Raw genomic sequence first — 21,648 nt, forward strand, 5'->3', positions numbered from 1 at the left:
TTTATCTTATATTGTTTAGACAAAGAACATTCAAAGTTATATTTATTTTAAGAGTCATATATATTAGATAAAAAAATGCCAATCAACATTATTTGTTTTGTTTATTTGAATATATTAAATACCTTTTAAAATATTATTATTTCTATTTTAGTGACATAATGCTAAAATGCATTCTAATAAATTTTAATTATTACTTATTTGAAGTAATATTTATATTTAAAAAATAATTTCACATTTTGATTTGCTTATATTTGTATTATAAAAATATCTTTTCGTTTAAAAAAAATCCTTATTTCTTTTATTTGAAAAAAGTGGACATTTGATTTGACTAAAAAAAATCCTTATGCAGACTTTAATAGAAAATGTAAAAAGAGAGACATAGGAGGACATATTGATAATTATAAAGCAGGACAATAGTGACAGGATAATAGTGACATATTTATTTGACATAGTTGCTCTTTTCGTGATTTCCAAAAAATTCAAGGGCTCCTATCGAATAAACCCCAACGATACGACAAACCCTAGCAATCAAAAGAAAATCAATCTTTTTGTCTCATAGAATTTTAGCGGACTCTACTGTCCTGTATATAAGCTCACTACGTACAAACATACTTTCCAAACATACAGTCGAACCTTAGTCAGTCATGGCTCTTCCTCTTGGCAAGTTAACTATCCTCGTGGGTGCAGGTCCGTGCAATCGTCGTTCTCCTCCCAATTTTCGTTTTTAACTTAAGAATCAGTTATCGTTTAGATTTTTGAGAGTTCGTTACGAGCCTGCCGTGATTTTGTCCTTAATCCATGGTTTACTGGAACTAAATTTAGGGTTTTAGATAAACCCTGGATTTGGGTAGGGTTTAGTCGTTGGGATTTATGCTGTTTAGTACTGATTGATTGTGGAATTCGTAGGGAATGTGTGCTAGTTTTGGTGCTATGTTGTTAATTGATTAGGATTTTAGAGGAGTTTAGGTTGAGGTGTTTTAGCTGGCGCCTGACAATACTACAGGTTTAGTGCCTTGTTAGATAGTGAATTGGGGACCAGGTTCATAGCTGAGGTAATGGGATTGTAACTGCAATACAAAGATGGACTCTTGTTTATGTTAGCTGTAGATGATCCACTTGACAGAAATTGTTAGAAACACAATGGATCACTGTAAATTAAACAGGCTAGTGGGATGGTGTGATATTCAATGGAATTGTAAGCGTGTGTTCAGTACAATATCAACCTAGAATGCCTATACATTATAACAATGACTTTGTTATCCTATTGTGAAGCACCTTTTCTGACAATGGAAAATGATCCTATCTACTTGTTATGATATGGGATGGTAAGCTCATGGGCTTGGTCTTTACTTCACCATTGAGAAAAAGATAGAAGGCTTCTATTGCCAAGTTTAACTTAGACAGAGCTTGCTTTTTTTCGGGTTCTAAATTGGATGAATTGATTAGATAGAATCATTGAATTGATAATTATGTTCAAACATAGTGCGTTCATATTTGAACTTATTATTTTAATGTTTATTCCCCTTTAGAGGAGTAATGCGGCTACCAATTTGGCTATGCCTCAGCGATTTCAAAAGTCCTTTTCTAATTACATTAGCTATTGTTTGTCTTTTAGGTATTGTTGGATCGGTTCTTGCAAAAGAAGGGCACATGTCAAGTGTTTCTGATTTTGTTTCTGGTGCTTTCAAGGTATTTTCCCACTTTTCTGGGCCATGACTTAAAACTAAAGACAGTTTTTTGTGTTACTTAAAATATTTGAATTTGAGATGATGGTGTATTTACCGTCTTGCTAACTTAGTAATAATTTGTCTCCTGCTGCAGTTTGCTTTTCGGCAACTTAAACTTAATGATTCTACTCCATCAGTAAACAAGCCGCGCAATGACTATTTGATGGCTCAGGTTTGTATTTGACCTTCTATGTCCATTATGAGCGCAGAATAAAAATCTAATTATCTGGTATATTGGCAATTGTTTCTAATATTTGGAACTATTTCTGCTTGTTTGATTGTTATGGTTGAAACTTGAAATTCCAATTGAAAAATGATGAAAATGAATTTTATGAAGTTCTCTCTTCTTGTTTTTCTTTTATGGATAGACCCTTGGCTAAATAATTGATGATTGAAAAGCCATTTGTGATCTCCAGGTGTTGTTGATGATTGTAAATAATAATTTTACCTCTTTTTTTTAGTGATGACAGTAGGTTGCATTTGCTTGAGGATTAATTTCTTATGACATTTTAATATAGTGGTAACAAAGGAGTGGGTGGCTTCATGGCAATGTTATTAGACTATAAATTTTTATATTCATTTAAATCCTGGCAGATTAAGTTTGTGTGCATTATTGATTATCCCATGTATTTTCGTGTTTTTCCTAATTTCTTGAGCAATATTGTTAATGTTAAGCATTCATGAACCTTTTGTTATTAATTCTGTGTGCTTATTGTTTCAGTGATGATGGCTCCCTATTACCAAGATACTTGCTTTTGTATTTAAATTTGTATAATTATATTTTGTTTTAACTTGTTTACTTTTACAGGTTAACAGCCTAAGGCAGGAACTGCAAGTCTTGGCAGCAAACAGACCAATTACGATTGTAACTGGACGTGGAGCAGGTTATGATTGTTTCCATTCTTTGACATCTGAAGGGAAAATATTGAAGCCGTTCATCTTACACTAAATGGCACACATTCTAACTATAATTTTTGACAAAATTATGCCAAAATTATTTTCTCGTCATCCTTTTATACAATGCACAACTGTTATGGATCCATATAAATGAGCACCTAATGAGGATCCCTTTTCTTAATTAGCTGCTGAAACCTTTTGTTTAATACTGTTTTTTTACTATTCTTAATTTTTTTGGAGACATGATAACTTCCAATGTAGATTAATTAAATTCAACTCTATCCAGTTCCTGAGCATTATTTTGGGGAATGTTTCTGCCACATGCAGGTACCAGTAAATACAGCATAATCATTGTTGTTGTAGTAATTGGATATGGCTATGTTTGGTGGAAGGTAATGACTTTTTATTCCATTGAGTGTATTAATATGTGTAGGTTATACATGGAGCAACTAATAAGATGGTTGAATTCTCTGATAATTGAGCCATATGAAAATTTCTGGCACTATTTGCATTTTTTCTATGGCCATGGTAGATAGTTTTGCCAATTTCAAGATGGCCATTACTTTGCTTGCTTGTTCTTCTGCCATCTAAGGTACAATCCTGTTTTATGCTTTCAATTGGCTTGTTCTCATTCTTTTTATACACCTATAGAGATCATTGATTTTTCTCAAATGAAGAATTTGTTAAGAGTTAAGACTGATGAGCAATTGGTTTTTCACATAGACATAGTATGGATCCTGCTACAACTTAAGCCTTGGATATTTGAGCAGTTGGTGAGAAATTTGTTAAGAGTGATGGATGACCAAACTAGCAATTGAAGCTGATGAACTGATGGTTATTCGTTAACAGTGAAGTTTTGCACCATAAGACTGTAAAATGTTTTCTAGAAAAGTATTGGAAGTGCTTGGTAGATAAATATTTAAACACATGGTTTAGAATTTTAATTTCCTGTTATTTCAGTTTAGTGATTAGTAAATCATAATTATATATATGTATATTTTAAAAGACCAAAGCTGGAATTGCTGCTGTATGCCATTCTTACTGTATATATATATTTTTGCTTCAGAAATGTTTCTTTACTCTTAGCTAGAGTATTAATGTTATATTCCTCAAATGGTTTTAGGGTTGGAGGCTTCCTGATATGATGTTTGCAACGAGGCGTAGTTTATCTGATGCACGTGATGCCATAGCCAAGCAGCTTGAGAGTGTTTACTCGTCAATCTCGGCAAGTCTTTCTCTTATAGTCATAACTTTTTCTTGTTTAAATATGTTCATTAATTTTATATGATATGATACACTGCCTAAATCCCTGAATAGCCACACTACATGAAAGTTTCATGTAATGAGTTACATGTTTACGAGTTCCATAATTCATGTCAGTTTTTTTTCCTAGTAAATTGACTGAATTCTGCTCTGCACCTCTTCATTTTTAATTTTTCTTGTTCCTTTCTAGGCAACCAGACAACATCTATCCTCAAGAATTGAGGGTGTGGATAATCACCTGAATGAAATTGCAGATATTACTGCTATTACTCAAGATGAGGTGAGATATAAGATTGTAGTAGTTGCTTAAGTTTCTTATATAGGAGGTTTCATTGTTATTCACTGAAAATTGATTGAGTTGTATAGGTTTCTCTGCTACAAGATAAATCAAAGATGCTCAACAGCAATGTTCAATCTGTTTGTTATGTAGTTCAAACTCTGGTAAGCATTTTTAATTATTGATTTTTCTATAATTTGCTGCAATGTGGTTATGTTTATACTTTCTGGATGTGAATCTAAGATTAACTTCTCTCTCTCTCTCTCTCTCTCTCTCTCTCTCTCTCTCTCTCTCCCTCTCTCTCTCTCTGTGTTTGGGGGTGTTGTTCAGGAAAGTAAGATTAACAGAATAGAAGGGAAGCAGGTAATTCTTATATTAACAACAAAAAGATACAGTGCGATATTAACGTGGTTTCTTTTATTGCTTTTGTTAATTTGTATGGTTTTCTGTCATCTTCATAGGACATGACAAATGAAGGAGTAAAATTGTTGTGTGATTATGCCCAGACCATGGAACAGAATAGATCCACTGATCGTATTCAGGTTTGTTTACTTCAGGTTAAATATCTGATCTGCAATGAACTACATGTTTCCCATCTTATTTCTCTCTTTCTTTCATTAGTATCTATTTGTCAATATTTCACTATTCTTTTCAATTGATTGCGGTGCTTAAACACAAAGCCAAACCTTGAGAACAGATGATTATTCTACTTTTGGATTACTGTTGGTCAGAATCATTGTTCTACTGTTGTGTTTTTAGTGTCACATAATCTAGACGTTTGCTTTCAACTTGTTTCCTATTCTCATGTTTCATCATGCTGATTATTATTTCAATCTTGCAGGCTTCACCAGCTAGTCCCTCCATGCCGGCTCTTGAATCCCCATTGGAAACACCATCAAGGGTCAGATTCTTTTTCTCTTTAATGCATGGTCTGATGAATGATTACTTGTTCAGAAATTAAGTAATGAAACTCTTGGATTATGTGGAACATGCATTTTAAGGGTAGAATTTTGAGATTTATGCCTTTTGACCTTTTAAAGTTTTTCTATTATCTAGGCTTTGTTTACTAAATGCTTTTTGCCTTTTGTTTTCTGCTTTTTGCTACTTGTCCTTGATTTTCTATTCTTTTCAAATTTTCCTGTTTCCATTATATTCATTTCTTTGCGAAAGTGTTAATGTCATGAATGACTCTTAAACTATAGTGAAATGTTCAATGTGATCCTTGAATTTTAAAAGTCTCAAATGTAGTACTTGAACTATGAATCTATTAACTAATGTTATACTTGGAGGGTTATTTGTTAGCCACGTATCTTCATTTGAAGCTAGCCTTGTTAGAGGTGAGTACCATATTAGTTAACAGATTTATAGTTCATGTATCACATTAGAAATTTTTAAAGTTCAGATACCACATTGAACATTTTACTATAATTTAGGGGTCATTCATGACATTAATCCTTTACGAAAAATAACAAAAGCAATAGCATCTACGTAATGGACTCTTAGTTTGTTTCAATTCGTTCAACCAAATGTGGGTCAGTCAATTTCAGGCTTGTGACTGAGAAATCAGACATGGACATTTGATATTGGATGCAATGCATTGCTTGTTTGCCCTGTCCAATTTATTTGAATGATGTTAAAATTCAGTTTGTGCTGAAGCTAATAACCAAGTGGTTGAAACAGCCTGTAATGTTTTTTAACAAGTCTTTTCTTTGTGTTTAAGCAGACTGCGTCATTGCCTCCTATTTTACTAGTAGAATCGACGTCTCCTTCTGATTCCAATGGAACTCCTAAGGTTAGTTGACTTTACAAAGTCCTGAATTAGAATTAAAGGAACAGAAAATTACCGAAGTAGTTCTGGAAACAACATAATGAAAAAAATTCATTTTATCAATCCTAATGCTTGGTCTAAAACAAAATTTCTCCCCTCGAGTAAAAATCCCTTCTCTCTGATTTAATTTCTGGCAGGTTAAGAGATCTCCAAGAAATGCTGTCTCTGACTCAGGCCTTAAGGTTAACCTTTTTGTTTCCTCTCTCTATCTCTCTTTCTAACAATTGCTTTCTCCTGTTATTTTTTCAAATGAATCCTTTTGGTTTCAATGGTTACATATCTGGTTTCAGGAAGTTGGTGAATCAAGTAGCCATGATGTTGCCAATGGGAATCGAACTTCAGAAGACAAAACTAATGGGTCTTCGGGTTCTGGTTTCTTTGGGATGATGTTTTCACGTGGGAACGGTTCTTTCCTCACAAGAACTCGCAGTGCGACAAACGCTGTGCTACAACAGATGGGATCAAGTAGACAACAACCATGAACCGTGACAATCTTACATTTAAAAAATAGTACTTAAATTTCTGCTTGATCATAATTTTATGTTGGGTGAGATGGCATTTCCAGGTCTCATGGGTGTCTTAGACTCTTAGTCCCTCCAATACAAAGATTATAGGGTAGTGCCCAAGCCAGAAGTTAAAATTGGAGTGGGTGCTGAATTTTGCAGAGGTGATATTTGTGTGATAAAGGGGTAATATCATTCTTGTTAGGTGGTAAAATGCTGGTTGGGAAGTTCTTTTTCGTTTATCTTCTTAGGTAATGCAGGCACCTTCACCTAATTTTTCAAAATTTTAGGGGAGCATTGGTTCCCGATTACGATGTATAAGTTGTTAGTAGTTTAATAATTCATCCTAAAAACATTTTTACCTTTTTTCTTATTTTATAAATTGTTTAACAATATATATATATATATATATTTATGATTATCTTTTGAAGATAAGCATATCTTGAAGTTAGTCCCATTTATCATTGAGGTTGGAAATGGCTTTTGGCTAAAAAATTTGTTTTCATCACAACCTTAATGCTAATTGGGGAAATTTTTGGTGGTTTGTGGTCAAAAGTTTGGTTTGTATTACGTATGTTTACCCTCTAAACACACTTTTGGAAAGCAATATTACTTTTATCGCTATAATTCTAAAATTTATTATATATTTTTTAAATATTTATTTTAATACATTAATAGCATTTTTTACTTTAAATATTAAAAATTTTTAAATAGTATTTTTTCATTACACTTTTAAAATCAATTTTACAATATTTTTCAAACCAGCATGTTAACTTTGGTAATTTTATATAAAACGTATTATTATAAACAAACAATAGAATCTTTTAAGCTTTAGCTTTGTTAACTGTAATAAAATTATAGATTAATATTATGTATAATTTTTAAATTGTAATAAAATAATTAATGTGATATTTAAATTTTAAAATTTTTAATTTAATAATTGAATTATAAGTTTTTAGTTAATTTAATATATATAATTATTTATGTATTATACATCGTTATTTAAAACTAATCACATTAAAGATAAATATAATATTTTAATATAAATATTTTATTAATTAATAAATTTATAATTTAAATATTATATTAAAAATTTTTAAATTTAAATATTAAATTAAATATTTTATTATAATTCAACACCATTCATTATCATTAAATATTTTAATATAAATATTTTATTAATTAATAAATTTATAATTTAAATATTATATTAAAAATTTTTAAATTTAAATATTAAATTAAATATTTTATTATAATTCAAAACCATTCATTATCATTAATGATTAATCCTAAAATTATATAACCGATCGACGCCTTATATAACCGAGTTGGAAGCAAATCATCAGTAAAGCTCAGGGGGACGTTTCCCGCCAATTTCCATATGCTTTCAGCCTTTTGGCGCGCTTTTCCCATCTACCTACAAAGGAAAGAAAAAAACGCCGTTTATAGGTTCAGTAATCGGAATTGCACTTAGAAAGAAAGAAAGAAAGAAAAGGAAAATGGAAGTAGTTCGATCTGATAGGAAATCGAGTTCCAACGACGTCGTCGTTTCGACTCTTCCTCTCTACCGATCTGCTCCTCCCCTCGAAGTCCGTCTCGAAGATTTCGAGCTCTTCGCCATGGATCGTCTCCGAGGTACCCTATTTTCCTCTGATATTAATTCTAAACCTTTAATTTTTCAAAAAAAAAAAAAACCCTTATGAACAGTTTGGGGCTTCTTTTTTGAATTTTTTTGACTTACTGATTTGTTACCGACGAAACGCTACTAAAGAAGTGGAATATAAAGTATCAGATTTCGGTTTCCTGATGGTTTTGTAACGTTCGATTTCTCTGGGATTGAGAACTTCACAGATTAGGGTTTTGAGCACAATTTTAGTTATTTCTGTTAGGAGCTTCTCAAAATATACTTAAATTGCATGATTAAAATTTAAAAATTTAGCTCTATGAAAATCTCATATTCTTGATTTTGTACTATCTGATTCTTTTAATTGCTCGATGCAGTTCTAAAAGGTATCTCCGATGGATTATCCCGTGGGAAGAAACCTGAAGAAATGGAAAATTTGGTAAAACTATTGACTTTGTGTTTACTTTTTTTTTTTTGGTAACAATTTAATTGTTTTCACTCTCCAATTTCACTTACTGGATTTGCTCAGGCAATGGATCTTTGGAAAGCAAATATGAGACATCTGGAGGCAACCGAGGGTGTGAACAAGGATATCATATCACACTTTGTTCTTCGTCTTGTGTATTGTAGAACGTAAGATGGTGATATTCTTGATGTTATTTATCTTTTGTTCTTTTTTAATTGATTAACAACAATAATCATCATTATTGTTGTTTTTGTTGCTATGGTTAGAGAGGAGTTAAGAAAATGGTTTTTGTCCATGGAGACTGCTCTCTTTCGCTACCGTTTTCATTCTAAAAGCTCTGAGGCACAGGTAGCACATGTTCATTCTTTTTTGGTGTGATTCCAACAAGGTGTCTGGTTTTATGGTTTATTAAGCTAAGGCTGATTGCTTTTATGCTGATGTTATAGAGGGTGTTGATGTCTGAGTTTAAGCTTCCGTACAAGCCTGTCAGCAATGCAGAATTTGAGGTAATCATGCTCCACTATTTTCTAAGTCCTTCGAGCTATTTGTTTTTAGCAAGATTCAATTGCATGAACCTTATTATGATAGCACACATGGTGCCTTTAAGTCTCTAAATTTCGAATTTCCTAGTAACTGGAGCTATTTTGTTTCTTCACAGAGTGTAAAGGATAAATTAGGCCAAGTTGCACGCTCTATGGGTCAGACTTTACCTGCTGGTATGAGATTATTGTCTGGCTTTGTTGGCCATTTTCCACATGGGAGGCATAAGTTTCTGTCTTGTTACATTCATTCTCTTGCATTGAGTCATTCTGCTATGTATATGACATTTAAATTTGGACCATGTTAATTTCCACCTCTCTATAATGTATATGCTTTAGTTTCTGCTGGCTACTATGCTAGAATTATAGTTTTCTTGTCATGATTTTTGTGGACAATATACTGTGAAACAAGGATATAAGAAAGAATTCTCCGGAAACTGTAAACAGGGTTCCATGGAGAAAGAATTGGGGTAGGTAGATTAGGCAATAGTCAAAAAATGAAGCTCATTATAAAGTTGTCAATTTGAGAAATTAACATATTAGTAATATTTTCTGGCATTATGTGTTGGAATCTAAAGATCTTGTTGATTGAATCTCTACTGATTCAACCAACATTGAATAGGCTGCTGGTTTTATTTACAGCGGCTTGTTGATTGAATCTCTACTGATTCAACCAACATTGAATAGGCTGCTGGTTTTGTTTACAGCGGGCTTAACATCTATCATTGAATGTGGTGGCTATAAAAGTTTTTCATGCCATTAAGGGTTAACTCTAGGAAAGCTGTCATATGGCTGCTATATTTTTCAGTTACAGTCAGGCTTCACCAAGATGCTTGAAAACTAACGCCTAACAGCATCAACAAGTTTTACTGTTATGAAATTGTTTATATGTCTTCTTTATTTTCAAATATTCGGAATCCTTCACCTGTGAGGTTCAATTTGAAGCATAACCATTCATATCCTTGATTGAACTTATCATTTTTTATATTCTGGACTATTGTGCTGGGGTTATATCAATTAGTTTGGTTTTAGAATGAAATGTTGAGGCTGACAAAGGGTATACATGACTGATTCTGTTTCATTTTTTCTTCAGAATGTCAATTGATATGCTTTTCTAAGTCATAAAACTATAATTATCTTTAAAATAAAACTTTTTTAATGCTTTGTCTATATTGTGATTGGATTCCTTTTCTTTTGTTCTCTTCTTTTTACAGCTGATGCAATATTCTACAAGGTACAATTGTGTTTTCTTGATTCTTCTCTTACATTTCAAACGAATGCAGTTGTAGCTTACCCTTGTGAAGAAGAAATTTTCGGGAAGTGATCGCCTGTAGCCATGTGCTGACCAGTGTTAAATGTACTATCATTCTTGGTTGGTGATGTGTGGTTCAGATAGAATACATATGGTCTCATAGTCAGTCTTCTTAGGTCCAGTGTTAGTCCTTGGATAAAAATCTGATATAGTTGCTAGGTTTACCTGACTCACTTGTGCGTGTTTTCCCCTATGAAGGTGCCCTTTGAAGAAGTTCCAGAACTTGTAGCTGGTCGTCGGGTGTTTATACATAAAGGACATGCATATGTTGCTATGAATCAGGTAGTCTTTATAACTTCCTACTAATCTTTGAATCTTACCTAAAAAAATATTGAATATAATCAACATGAATTAACTTTTATACTTGCCATCTGTCCCTTCTTCTGTTTAATCTTTTCAGGTGGTTTCTCTTGTTGTGACACAATTTCGAAGTAATCTATCAAAGGCACTCATTTTAACAAACAGGTTTCTTCTTTGTCTGTTAAGGGCTCCAGAAACTTGCCTTGCATATTTTATTTTTGAACATTGGCAGCCTTTGTCAAGCAATGAATATGTCTGATATACATTAAGACTAGTGTGTCAACTTGATTTATAAGATCTGCATATATCCCAAATTTCATTGGCTGAATTGCATATCATGACATTGACATATGTAGTTTACACAATAGTTTGTTACTTCAAAATCAATTTTTGGGTTACATGCATAATTTTCATTACATGTGTTTTTATTGTTGGTTGGTAATATGTTTCATGCTAATTACTGGAACCTGTTTGTTAAAATATCCATGCTGCTATCATAATCCCCACATCAACTAGAAGCAGTAGTTGGTCTTCTTGCCATCATCATCATTCTGGTAGACAGCAAATATTTTGGAACACAGGACTTACTTTCTTCTCATCCTTGGTCATAACCCCAAATACAAGGGAACATGCTGACATTTTCTTTCATAGTTTGTCATAGTGCATCTTCTTAGTATGTTCTAAAAAAGTTCAAGTTTACCCGAACACAGGTGCTGAAATCCATCATAGTAATTAGTTTAATCTCTATTTTGATGAAACATTGTATTAGTATTCTTAAAAGGTAAAGAAAGTTTGTGTTACATCCAAGTTTCTGCTGATGAACTTCTTTTCCTTTTCCTTTTCCTCTTGTGCAATTTTTGCTTTGTCCATACAAATTTTAAGGTATTTACCAAGTGTCTGACTTTGCAATTATTACTTGCAGAAAATGGACATCAACCATCAGAGAACAAGAGAAGGATCGCCTGGCTCCAGTGAGTATTGGAATGTGAACCTTTTTATTTAAAGATCCTTTTGTTTGATATTTGACCGTATTCTTTTTTTCACCTGATTTACTGTTTAGATTGTGGAAGCCTTATGCACAAGCTATTTAGGTCCTGATTATTCTCAGGTGCTTATACATCATTGTATCAGCTCATCAACTATTCTGATTTTAGGTGTTTTATGTTTAAGCTTATTTTTCTGAACTTGATTGGCTGGAATTTTTAGCCAAAAGAATTTGCAGAGATATCTATTAAGGACATTGATCAAATTTCTAAGACTTCATTTCCTCTCTGTATGCGCTATCTATTTGAGAAGGTAAGAAATTGGATTGCAAAATCATGGCTATCATTGTCTTCAATTGTCTCTTCTTTTTCTTCTTTTTTTTAATAAAATAATTCTGCTACATCTTTTTACGTTTCAGGTTAGAGAGGATCATCATTTAAAGCATGGGGGAAGGATGCAATTAGGTCTTTTTTTGAAGGTTGTTCTTTACTACTTACATGGATGTCTTCAGTGTAGTTGCCTGTACCAGTAGCATTATAAAGATGTTTTCCCTGGAAATTAGACATGGTTCTCCTGTCTCATGGCTGGATATGCATTAGTGCTTGTGTTCATACACATTGTTTGTGTGTGGTGTGGAACCTCCAACCTCAAACTGATTGATAATAGGTGGAGAGGTTCAACTTCAATTAAATGTCACAGTAAACTCTAAATTTAACTAATATGGGGTCAATATTATCACCTGTAAATATTGCATGCTGATAAACCATGAAAATGTTCTCTTGGGTGTGTTTCCTCTTTTTTCTCATGATTCTGTCTTTATTTTTCCTTTCCTTCTCTGCTCAGGGTGTTGGGCTGAAGCTCGATGATGCCCTAGCATTTTGGAAAGCTGAGTTCGTACCCAAGGTAAGTGGTTGGCTAAACAGGTATTTTGTTACTGTATGTAAGTACCGCAGCAGTATTTTGTTTACCTTGTAGTTTTCATTCTCTGTTTCTTAGAGAAACTTATTTGGATTTCCTTTATTGTCAACCACAAGATGGACAAAGACAAAAAGGAAAAAAAGAAATATTTAACCATGCGCATTTGTAACATATATTTATTTCCGTATCTAACAGCTTCCAAGTATGGAAGTCTTATTGACGTGTGTAATGGATAGCCCGCTCCCTCAATTTTCCCCTCTCCATAATAAATATCTGAATATTGTGATATTTTATTTAGTTTTAGCATTTTTTAGCTTCCAATGCTGTTTCTTGCTGTCCATGCAGTGGAATTCTGTGTAATTAAAACAAAATTATTTCTTCTTACAGGTTGGTGCAGAGAGGTTTGACAAAGAATATGCATACAACATACGCCATAATTATGGAAGAGAAGGGAAGAGAACAGTAAGATACCATCTTATCCCTATTTAAAACTGTGATGTGTATCAAATTTGGATTAGTAAAGATATTCAGAGTCACTTCAGAAACAACAGAAAATTTGTTTACTTTTGATTTTTTATTTTCAGGTCTGAGGTTTTTGGCCTTTTTGTTCGTCTTTGGAATTTGAGTGTTTGTTAAATCCCTTTAATCATAATCCTTTGATGGTTCTTGCAGGATTATACACCTTATTCCTGTCAAAAAATTATCTCGTCAACTCCTGGCGTTGGGGATCATCATGGCTGCCCCTATAGGCATTTCAGGTCAATATTGTAACCAGCTTTCTTTGTTAAGGAGAGTTTGCTTAGCCTTCATAGGGAATGGTGTTCCTCTTATAAAACATCACTTAGATAGTCTCCTAGGGTTAAACTATACTAGTTTGGTTTGGTTTTTCCTAATCAAAACAAACTTAACTCGGTAAATTAGCTGTAGAAAACTAGGGTTAGCAGTGACCATTACAAAATTGTCGCTATATCTCTCTGATTTTGTTACCAATTTCAAGTCTAAAGACAACAACAGATAACAAATAGCTTTAATTTGTTATTTTTAATCAATTTATCAGTCATATTGCAAATGTTGGAGTTTTATTGATACAATAGCTTATAACAGTACTATATAGGCATCTGCACTCAATTTTACATGTTGTATTACTTGCTATTTTTACATGACAGTGAGGAGAATTTAAGGGCTGCACTTGCAAGAATGGGAGTAGGCAGTCGCGTGGTAGAGGATGTAATGGACAAAGTGCACAATAGGCATTATCAGGTCATAAGATTATCTTTTTAACCTTACTCTGAGGTGTTTTAAGCTAAAATGGTTTATTGACATAGAAATTCATAAGTTGTGAGCAATGGTGAAATGTGTGCAGTTGGCATGTACCTTAACATTTGAAGCTGTTCATAGCTCATCATGCGATGCTGGTATCAATCATCCAAACCAATATTTCATCGACAGCCAAAAGATCCTTCAATCGAAGGTAGATGCTGTAGTATGATTTACAATTCACTTTTATATGAGCTTGGTTAATTTCCAAGGATATTTTTAGGAGAGCACATTGTGGGTCTGATCAATTCTGTGTCTAAGCCAATTTTTTCTTTTATTTCCAGAATGGTTCTGTGGCATAAGGATGCAATTCCAGGCATAGCTCGGAATCATTAAATTTGTTGCACTTGCATACACAGGCAGAAACGGATTTATAATTGGGACAAAAAAGATTTTGTACTTTCACCCAACATTCTCAACGGCTTCTCAGTTTGTAAGAAACCCCCAGTCATTAGAGATCAGTTGTTATCCTGTCGTCCAAGATAACCATGAAGTGGCCAATGGAAGTAACCAATCAACAACCATGCCGATGGTGTGGTTAACCTTCTCTACTTTTACCTTGTTTTTCATTTATTTTTCTTGGTTAAAGGGCTGTGCTTGACCAATCGAAGCTTGGGTTGTTGTTAATTAAGTTAGCATCTGGTCCGGAGGGGAAAACAAAACAAACACTGATTTTTGTGCTATTCGGGACACTGTCCGGACCAACTGAACTGATCTATAGAGTTCCTAAACGTTGCCAAGCGTTCACCTTTGCTATAGCTGAGACTTTTATTTGGTTAGTTGGTCTGATATTGGTGGTTAGTTGTGAATAGGTGGAACCCAAATGACTTTAAGAAGCATTCTATTTATTGTAAGAAAAATTTACTGCTTTTCTCCCACCAACTTTAGTTTTGATGTAGCACTATCCGGCATACATAGTTAAATAAATAAAATTAAGTAAGAGGGTATTGGAATTTTTCACCAAATCACAGGAGAAAGAGGGGTTTTCATACCTGATCAGAGTTTCAAGTATTTTGCTTAAAGAAGATTAAACATTGAAATTTGAATTTTTTTCTGTCCCAAAAGAAAGAAGGAAAAACTTTTTTTAAGCAGTTCAATATAATTTTAAAAATAGATCCAAACAAATTTATTTATATCATCAGAAATAATATTTAACGAGTTGAAGTTTAAATATCTACAGCCTTTTATTTATTTTCGTATTACAATATATTTTTTATGAAAAAACTTCAGTATTCAGTAAATGTGTGGAAAAAAGGACGAGGTGAAATAAATTCGTTTGATCAACGGGGTGCATTAGAACGTAGATATATACGTTGGGATTGGGTCGTCTTAGCTCTTTTCTGTCTCCCCGTTTGTATCAACCAAAGCATTTAGCAGTTAGATAGATCATTCCTCCTTCTCCTTGGACTGTTTGGTGTGCATAGTTATGTCACATTCTGCCCAAACCATGTGCCTACCTTTTGGGATGTTAATGCATACTAATAATTAATCTCGTAATTTTAATTATGATTAATAATTAGGGGTAATAGTAATATTTTATTAGTACATTTAGGCCTTTCCATATGGAACATTCCTCCTATACTTATGAGTTAACTTTAAAATCAAGCATGATGATAATGATCATATGTAATATAATACCTCCTCGTCCTAAAATATTTATCATGTATTGATTTTTATAAAATTTAAATAAAATTTTAATTTTAATATATTTAATATTAAAATTTAAATTTTTTTATAGAATTAAATTTTCATAATTTTTAATATTAAGAAATAAAAAAATCATAAAAATAATTATTAAAAATTAAAAAATTAAAAATTTTAGATATTTAAAATATATATATAATTTGGAGACATCTTAAAAAAATAAATAAATAAAAGAAAAGAGTAATAAAAAAGTTCTAGGACTTTATTTTGTTTTGTTTTGTTTCGTATACCTTTGTTAACTTTTACGAAGGAGACCATTATCTTTGGTGAGGGAAGGAGGGCACCAGTACCCTCTCTCTTTATCTATTCATTTCTTCAAAACGAAACAAACATATAGAAATCTAAAGGGTGGAAATGGTGCAACAGTTTCGAAAGCCAAAGGCAATTCTTTTTATTGCACCTAGGCGCACACACACCTAGCTGGCTGCGATACGGTTATCATCATAACGGGCCACTACCTAGTTTCCATTTTTGTAGCTCATAATTATATGTGGAATCTCAAGACAGGCCGAAAGGTCAAACAGCTAAGCTATTCTATAATTAGGGTATAATCGAAAATATTTTTTGATGAGTTATTTGTGAAAATATTTAATTTATATTTAATTATTAAATTTAATAAATAATTTTAAATTATATTTTTATATTTATTTATTAAATAACTTAATATGAATAAAATTTTATTTAATTTATTTACATTTGTGAATAAAATAATTTAAAATTTATTTAGAATTCATTCATTCATTTATTATTTATTTATAATAATATTAATAAAATTATTTTTTTATTTTTTATTTTATTTTTATTTTAAAATTTATTTATGTTTGTTTAGATTCATTTATGTTCATTTGAGATTTGTTTGATTATAATTTATTTATTATTGATAAACATATCTAATATATATTATATTATAATATATAAGATTACATGATCAAAATTACTTATGTGAATATTTAGGTGGATAATCTCTTTTAATGACATATAAGATAATATTTATATTATTTTATTTATCATATAAAATTTTTAATAAATTATTTAAATTGAATATCTTGGATAATTATTTGAATTAAAATCAATATTTATCTAATATTGAAATTTTTACAGAATATTTGAATTTAAATATAATAAATCAGAATTTATTTTTTCCTTTTAAAATTAATGGCTGTTCCAAATATATATTTAATAAAATTTTATTTTTTGTCAAATACTTCTATTTAATAAATTATTTAAATTTAATATTTTTAGATAATTATTTAAATTCAAATCAAAATCTATCAAAAATTGAAAATTTTTAATAGATTATTTAAATTTAATAATTTTAGATAAGTTAATGAATTATTGACTAGAAAGCATGTATTTTTAAAGTAATAAAAGCTTATATTTTTATATGAAAATATGAGACATTTGAAAGCTAATAAAAAAGTTACATAAAAATATATTTTTACTTTAAAAACAAATATAATGTTTTATTTATATTCTAATTCAAAAATTTTTATATTATATATTTGGTTAATTTATTTGTTTCTTTTTAGTTCATAACTCTTTTTTAATTTTGTTTAGATTGATTGTAATTAACTTTTTGTATTATATATATATTTTTTGTTTTGTTCATTTCTTCAATGTTTTTATTCTTTGTTAATTTATTAACCTATTTGCTTTTATTATTGTATATATTTAATATTGATAAATTAATATATAAATTTATATTCTCTAATTCCTTTTGCTATACTTTTTATTATTGAATTTCTTTATTTACAATGGATTATATGAGAAGAATGATGATCACTGCTATATCTTACTCACAAAAAATACTATCAATTATATTAAAAATGATTAAAAATAAAAAAAATTTCAATTTTTTTAAAACATAACATAAAGAATTATTATTTCTTTTTTATCTAAAAAATAACTTTATTTTGTTGAAATATATAAAAATAATTGTTAGCTCAATATATTTGTATAATAATTACTTGAAGTATATCAAAAATAAAAACTAATAAAAAGTAAATAATTATAACATATTAATTTTAATTATTTAAATATTAATTCTTGATTTTTTATCAAAAAAAAAAACAGTAGCAAAATTTTTAGTATTTAAAAAATAAATTAAATAAAATATTTTTAATGAAAATTTTTTTTTATAATTCTTGAAAATTTACAACAATTTAAACTTTTTTTACTTGAACAATATCATTTATAATATATTATGTATAATTTATCATTGAATTGTACCTTAATATTTATAAATACATGATTATATATTAGATAAAAAATTAAAAAATAAATTTAAAATTATGAAAATTTTAATTAAAAGACCTCATACATTATACGGATTAAAAATTTTTTTTTATTTATATATATTTATAAATATATTTATTTAATATTCATGAACGAATTCATTTAACTTAATTAAATTAAATATAAATAATTTATTATTTAAATGAATCGACTCTAAACAATTAAAATAAAATTTTCATCAAACACAAACTAAATCTAAACATCTTTAAAAATAAGTAAATAAATCATAAATATATATTTATTAATTCATATTTAATTGGTTTAAAGCCGTACATATAATAATGTCATCTCAACGAAAGGAAACGAGCTTTTTTTTTTTTTTTTTTTCCGAGTCAATTATGTATGAAATCTGAGTGAAAACTGACCATTCGATGAAGCTAAGCTACGGTTTTAAAGTCAGTTAAAAGACAAAACATGAGAACGACTTTTCAAAGCAAACCTTTTTAGTTGAGAGTGGAGATGTATAGGAGTTGATGGCACGTATATGTACGAATATGATGTGCCATGGCCTCATATAAGGGCAGTACCCTCTCAGTCCAATAATTTTATTTTTTTAGTTTCAGTTGTGTGTAATTTTCTCTTAGTCGTATTTTTTTTTTTTCATTTATGAATGGCATAAGAAAAAAAATGTATTTATACCCAAAAATAGCACCAATTATTGTAAATTCACTTATACCTAAAATTGTTATAATTTTGAGAAGATTATATGATTTAAGTCATTTGCTTAGCTAATTTTAAATTTTTTTATACTAAAAAAGTTATAGTTTCATAATAAAAGAAGCGATTATAATTATTATTATTTGAATTTTAAATATATTAAATATTATTTTTAAAAAAATAATTATATATAATCAATTGAGTTTATAAGCTTTAGATTTAATTTTTAATTTTTTTTAAAGGCTAATTGTTTAAAGAAAAAAATTAAAATATTTCCTATTTAGCTTAATAATTAATGTATTTTTAAAAAAAAATCGAATTCGAATATTTTTATTTTAATATATATAAAACAATAATTGGGAGTACTAATAGTAAAAACTGTCTATTTGATATATAATACAATAATTTAATTTTTATAAGTAGAAATATTTGATATTCACAAAAATTATTTCAAATGAAAATGCATAATTAATTAGTGAAATGTTGTTTATTAATTTGGAATGTTGAATGATATTTGAAATTCAAGTTTAAAGAGAGGAGGGTGGGGGTTCCAAATCCAATTTAAGGTATGGATTCTCGTAACCGACTCCACAAAGTTGATAACTTAAGTTTGGTGGAAAGATCTACCAATTAATTGCAGCTCATTTTTTCCACATTGGATCAAACATGTTTGTGATTTGTTTCCTACATTGAAATCATCATCACAACACACACAAAGAAAAAAAAAAAAAGTCTCTAACCCTCATTTAAATTTGCTTTAGGATGTTCACTTATAATTTATATAAAAAATTATCGACATATTTATCGCTTTTATCGATAAAAATAAATTCTACAAAAATTTTTGAGTGTAAAAAAATTTATTTTTTTTTTATTTTTTAAACTTTGAAGATGTCTATGAATATTCTACATTCTACTTAAAAAGATAGATCCGTCATTTTTATGTTAGACTTGTAATTATTTTTAAAAATAAGTATTAAATAAGTTTAAAATTCAAAATTATTTTTTATAATTATTTTCTCTGTTATTACTACAACTTTATTTGTAAAAAAAATAAAAAACCTCAATCATTATAACCCAAAATCAAGAAGTTCTCTATTCTTAATTCTTCACATTCTAGCTCTATTGAATTTCTGATTTCCAAAAAAAAAAAAAAAAACTCATGCATGTACTTGCATGTTGTGAAATAAAACTAGTTTGGAAAAAGAAATTGGATGTATTATTAAGATTCAAAATGATACGACCATAAATGTCCATGAATTTTGGACGTCGGACCATACCATGCATCAATGAACTCTTAAATGTCTTTCATTTTACTTCCTATTTGAAATTTAGGCATCCTTGTACGCCTAAACTTAGCCAACCACCCATTAATGCAACAAGGAATTATTTATAAATAAACTTGGAAGTATTTTATAAAGCCATGTATCACTTATATTCTTTTTTTTTTATACATAAAACTATTAATAATTGTATTTTAGTTACTAAAATTAAAAATTAAACATTTTATTAACAGTTCAAATAAATATTAGTAACTTAAATTATAATTAGTAATTGTTTAAATCATAATCAAGCTTATGATCACCGAGTCAAATGCCTAATAATTCCAAGATCGTCTTTTTAGTGATAATATTTAAATAAATTATCATACTTCATTAAAAATAAAAATATATTTTTTATTTATAAAATTAAATTTATGAATTTTTTTTATTATAACGAAAACTTAGAAATTACAAAATATTATTATGTAAAAACTTTCTTGGTCGATGGATACACTTTATAAAAAAAATTTACCTAGAAGAATAGAATGAAAGTACTTTGAAAAAAATATTATTTTAATGATTTTAAGGATTGAACTTTATTTATTCCATGTTAAATTTAAATGAGTATAAAATTATAATCAAAAAATAATATTGCACACCAATTTATAAAATAAAAAAAAATGATATTAAGGTGTGAGGTGTCCCTAAAATAGTTATTTTATTGCAACAGTTTAAAATGAAATAAAGTCTAAGCAACGAAAAGTTGAGTGATAGATTAATTTGATTTTAGTATCATATCTCGAAGCATTCGATGATTACATGAATGATTATATTAAATAGGCTTAAAATAAAAGATAGATTGAAAAATTAAAGAATAGAGATAGAGGAAAGATGTTACCTATGTCAACATGAGAGAGAATCTAGAGATCACTTATTTTTTTATCGTGAATATACAAAAATAATGTGGAGAAAAGATATTACAATCATGTAAGATTAACAAAGTAATCGAAGAGTAGATTGAAAAATTGAAAGGGACAATGATAAAAATAAAAAACAAGACATTGATATCAGTAGTATTACGCATTATTTTGAATGTTCATATATACTATATATAGAAAGAAAAGAATCACAAATTATTCAAAAAAAAATAAGTATATGAAATGATTAAAAAAATTGTTAAAAATTGATTATATGAATTATATTTGATTATTGCTGATTCAGTCAATATGTGTGATACGTAAAATATAAATAAAATTATATTACATAATAATTAAAATATAATTTGATTAGATATATAAAATATATATACTGTAACAATTTTATTACTTCTTTTAAATAAATAAAATACAACTTACAAAAAAAAATCAGCCTTTAAGGGACCAAAGAAAAGAATCGGGAAAAGACAAACAAAAAAAATAGTTCGATTAGGCTTTTTCACGTATTTTGAAAGGTTTGACATGATTGAAATATCTGAAAGACAAGAGACCTTCAAAAAAAAAAAAAAACTATAGTCTGAAAATCCAATGGACAACAGTTTGTTTTTTTTTCTTTTTAAACTCAATGGATAAAAGTTTTAGTTGAAGATTCAAGGGAACCCAAAGAGTAAAGAGTAAAGTGTAAAGACCCCAGAAGAAGGAACAAACAAACAAACATTATGGAGTGTTGAACAAAAGAAACTCTCATCATGACTTTCTTTTCCACTCCCCTATCCTTCCCCCTCTGTACTTTTCCTTTTTCCTCAGTTTAAAAGCTTGAAAGCAACTACACCCTGCCACTCT

At 29.4% G+C, this 21,648-nt stretch overlaps 2 protein-coding genes across 4 annotated transcripts; both read left to right on the forward strand.

Moving 5' to 3' along the window:
• The first annotated feature begins 454 nt into the window (after positions 1-454).
• LOC111282835 (uncharacterized) lies at positions 455-6,861 on the forward strand. Of its 2 annotated transcripts, none has more exons than XM_089760662.1 (14): positions 455-687; positions 1,616-1,689; positions 1,822-1,899; positions 2,536-2,611; positions 2,952-3,016; positions 3,748-3,849; positions 4,078-4,167; positions 4,254-4,328; positions 4,495-4,527; positions 4,626-4,721; positions 5,006-5,065; positions 5,888-5,956; positions 6,130-6,174; positions 6,283-6,861. In XM_089760662.1, the coding sequence occupies exons 1-14, from the start codon at positions 645-647 to the stop codon at positions 6,472-6,474; spliced, it is 1,098 nt and encodes a 365-aa protein (XP_089616788.1). In that variant the 5' UTR covers positions 455-644; the 3' UTR covers positions 6,475-6,861. The 2 variants fall into 2 exon arrangements, with proteins under 2 accessions (XP_089616788.1, XP_022726830.2); XM_022871095.2 differs by having other exon boundaries at positions 4,626-4,706.
• A 984-nt stretch (positions 6,862-7,845) lies between these two features.
• EMB2813 (DNA primase, large subunit family) lies at positions 7,846-14,824 on the forward strand. 2 transcript variants are annotated; one of them, XM_022870868.2, is made up of 19 exons: positions 7,846-8,130; positions 8,497-8,558; positions 8,649-8,752; positions 8,852-8,933; positions 9,032-9,091; positions 9,244-9,301; positions 10,339-10,358; positions 10,635-10,718; positions 10,837-10,901; positions 11,659-11,707; positions 11,797-11,844; positions 11,943-12,032; positions 12,139-12,198; positions 12,564-12,623; positions 13,026-13,100; positions 13,311-13,396; positions 13,805-13,898; positions 14,002-14,109; positions 14,240-14,824. In XM_022870868.2, exons 1-19 carry the CDS (start codon positions 7,995-7,997, stop codon positions 14,255-14,257), a joined length of 1,359 nt encoding a protein of 452 aa, XP_022726603.2. In that variant the 5' UTR covers positions 7,846-7,994; the 3' UTR covers positions 14,258-14,824. The 2 variants fall into 2 exon arrangements, 1 of the variants encoding a protein (XP_022726603.2); XR_016342118.1 differs by lacking the exon at positions 14,240-14,824 and having other exon boundaries at positions 7,861-8,130; positions 12,564-12,643.
• Positions 14,825-21,648: the final 6,824 nt, after the last annotated feature.

The sequence above is a fragment of the Durio zibethinus genome, chromosome 5 (genome assembly GCF_047325235.1).
Source record: "Durio zibethinus cultivar Kanyao isolate XHJ-2024 chromosome 5, ASM4732523v1, whole genome shotgun sequence".
Classification (NCBI taxonomy): Eukaryota; Viridiplantae; Streptophyta; class Magnoliopsida; order Malvales; family Malvaceae; genus Durio; species Durio zibethinus.

Coding starts and splice junctions, on each gene's coding strand:
- LOC111282835 (XM_089760662.1), top strand. CDS start 645: ATGGCTCTTCCTCTTGGCAAGTTAACTATCCTCGTGGGTGCAG. Junction 2,612..2,951: donor TGTAACTGGACGTGGAGCAG/GTTATGATTGTT, acceptor TGCCACATGCAG/GTACCAGTAAATACAGCATA. Junction 3,850..4,077: donor GTGTTTACTCGTCAATCTCG/GCAAGTCTTTCT, acceptor GTTCCTTTCTAG/GCAACCAGACAACATCTATC.
- EMB2813 (XM_022870868.2), top strand. CDS start 7,995: ATGGAAGTAGTTCGATCTGATAGGAAATCGAGTTCCAACGACGTCGTC. Junction 10,359..10,634: donor CTGATGCAATATTCTACAAG/GTACAATTGTGT, acceptor TCCCCTATGAAG/GTGCCCTTTGAAGAAGTTCC. Junction 13,397..13,804: donor TGCCCCTATAGGCATTTCAG/GTCAATATTGTA, acceptor TTTACATGACAG/TGAGGAGAATTTAAGGGCTG.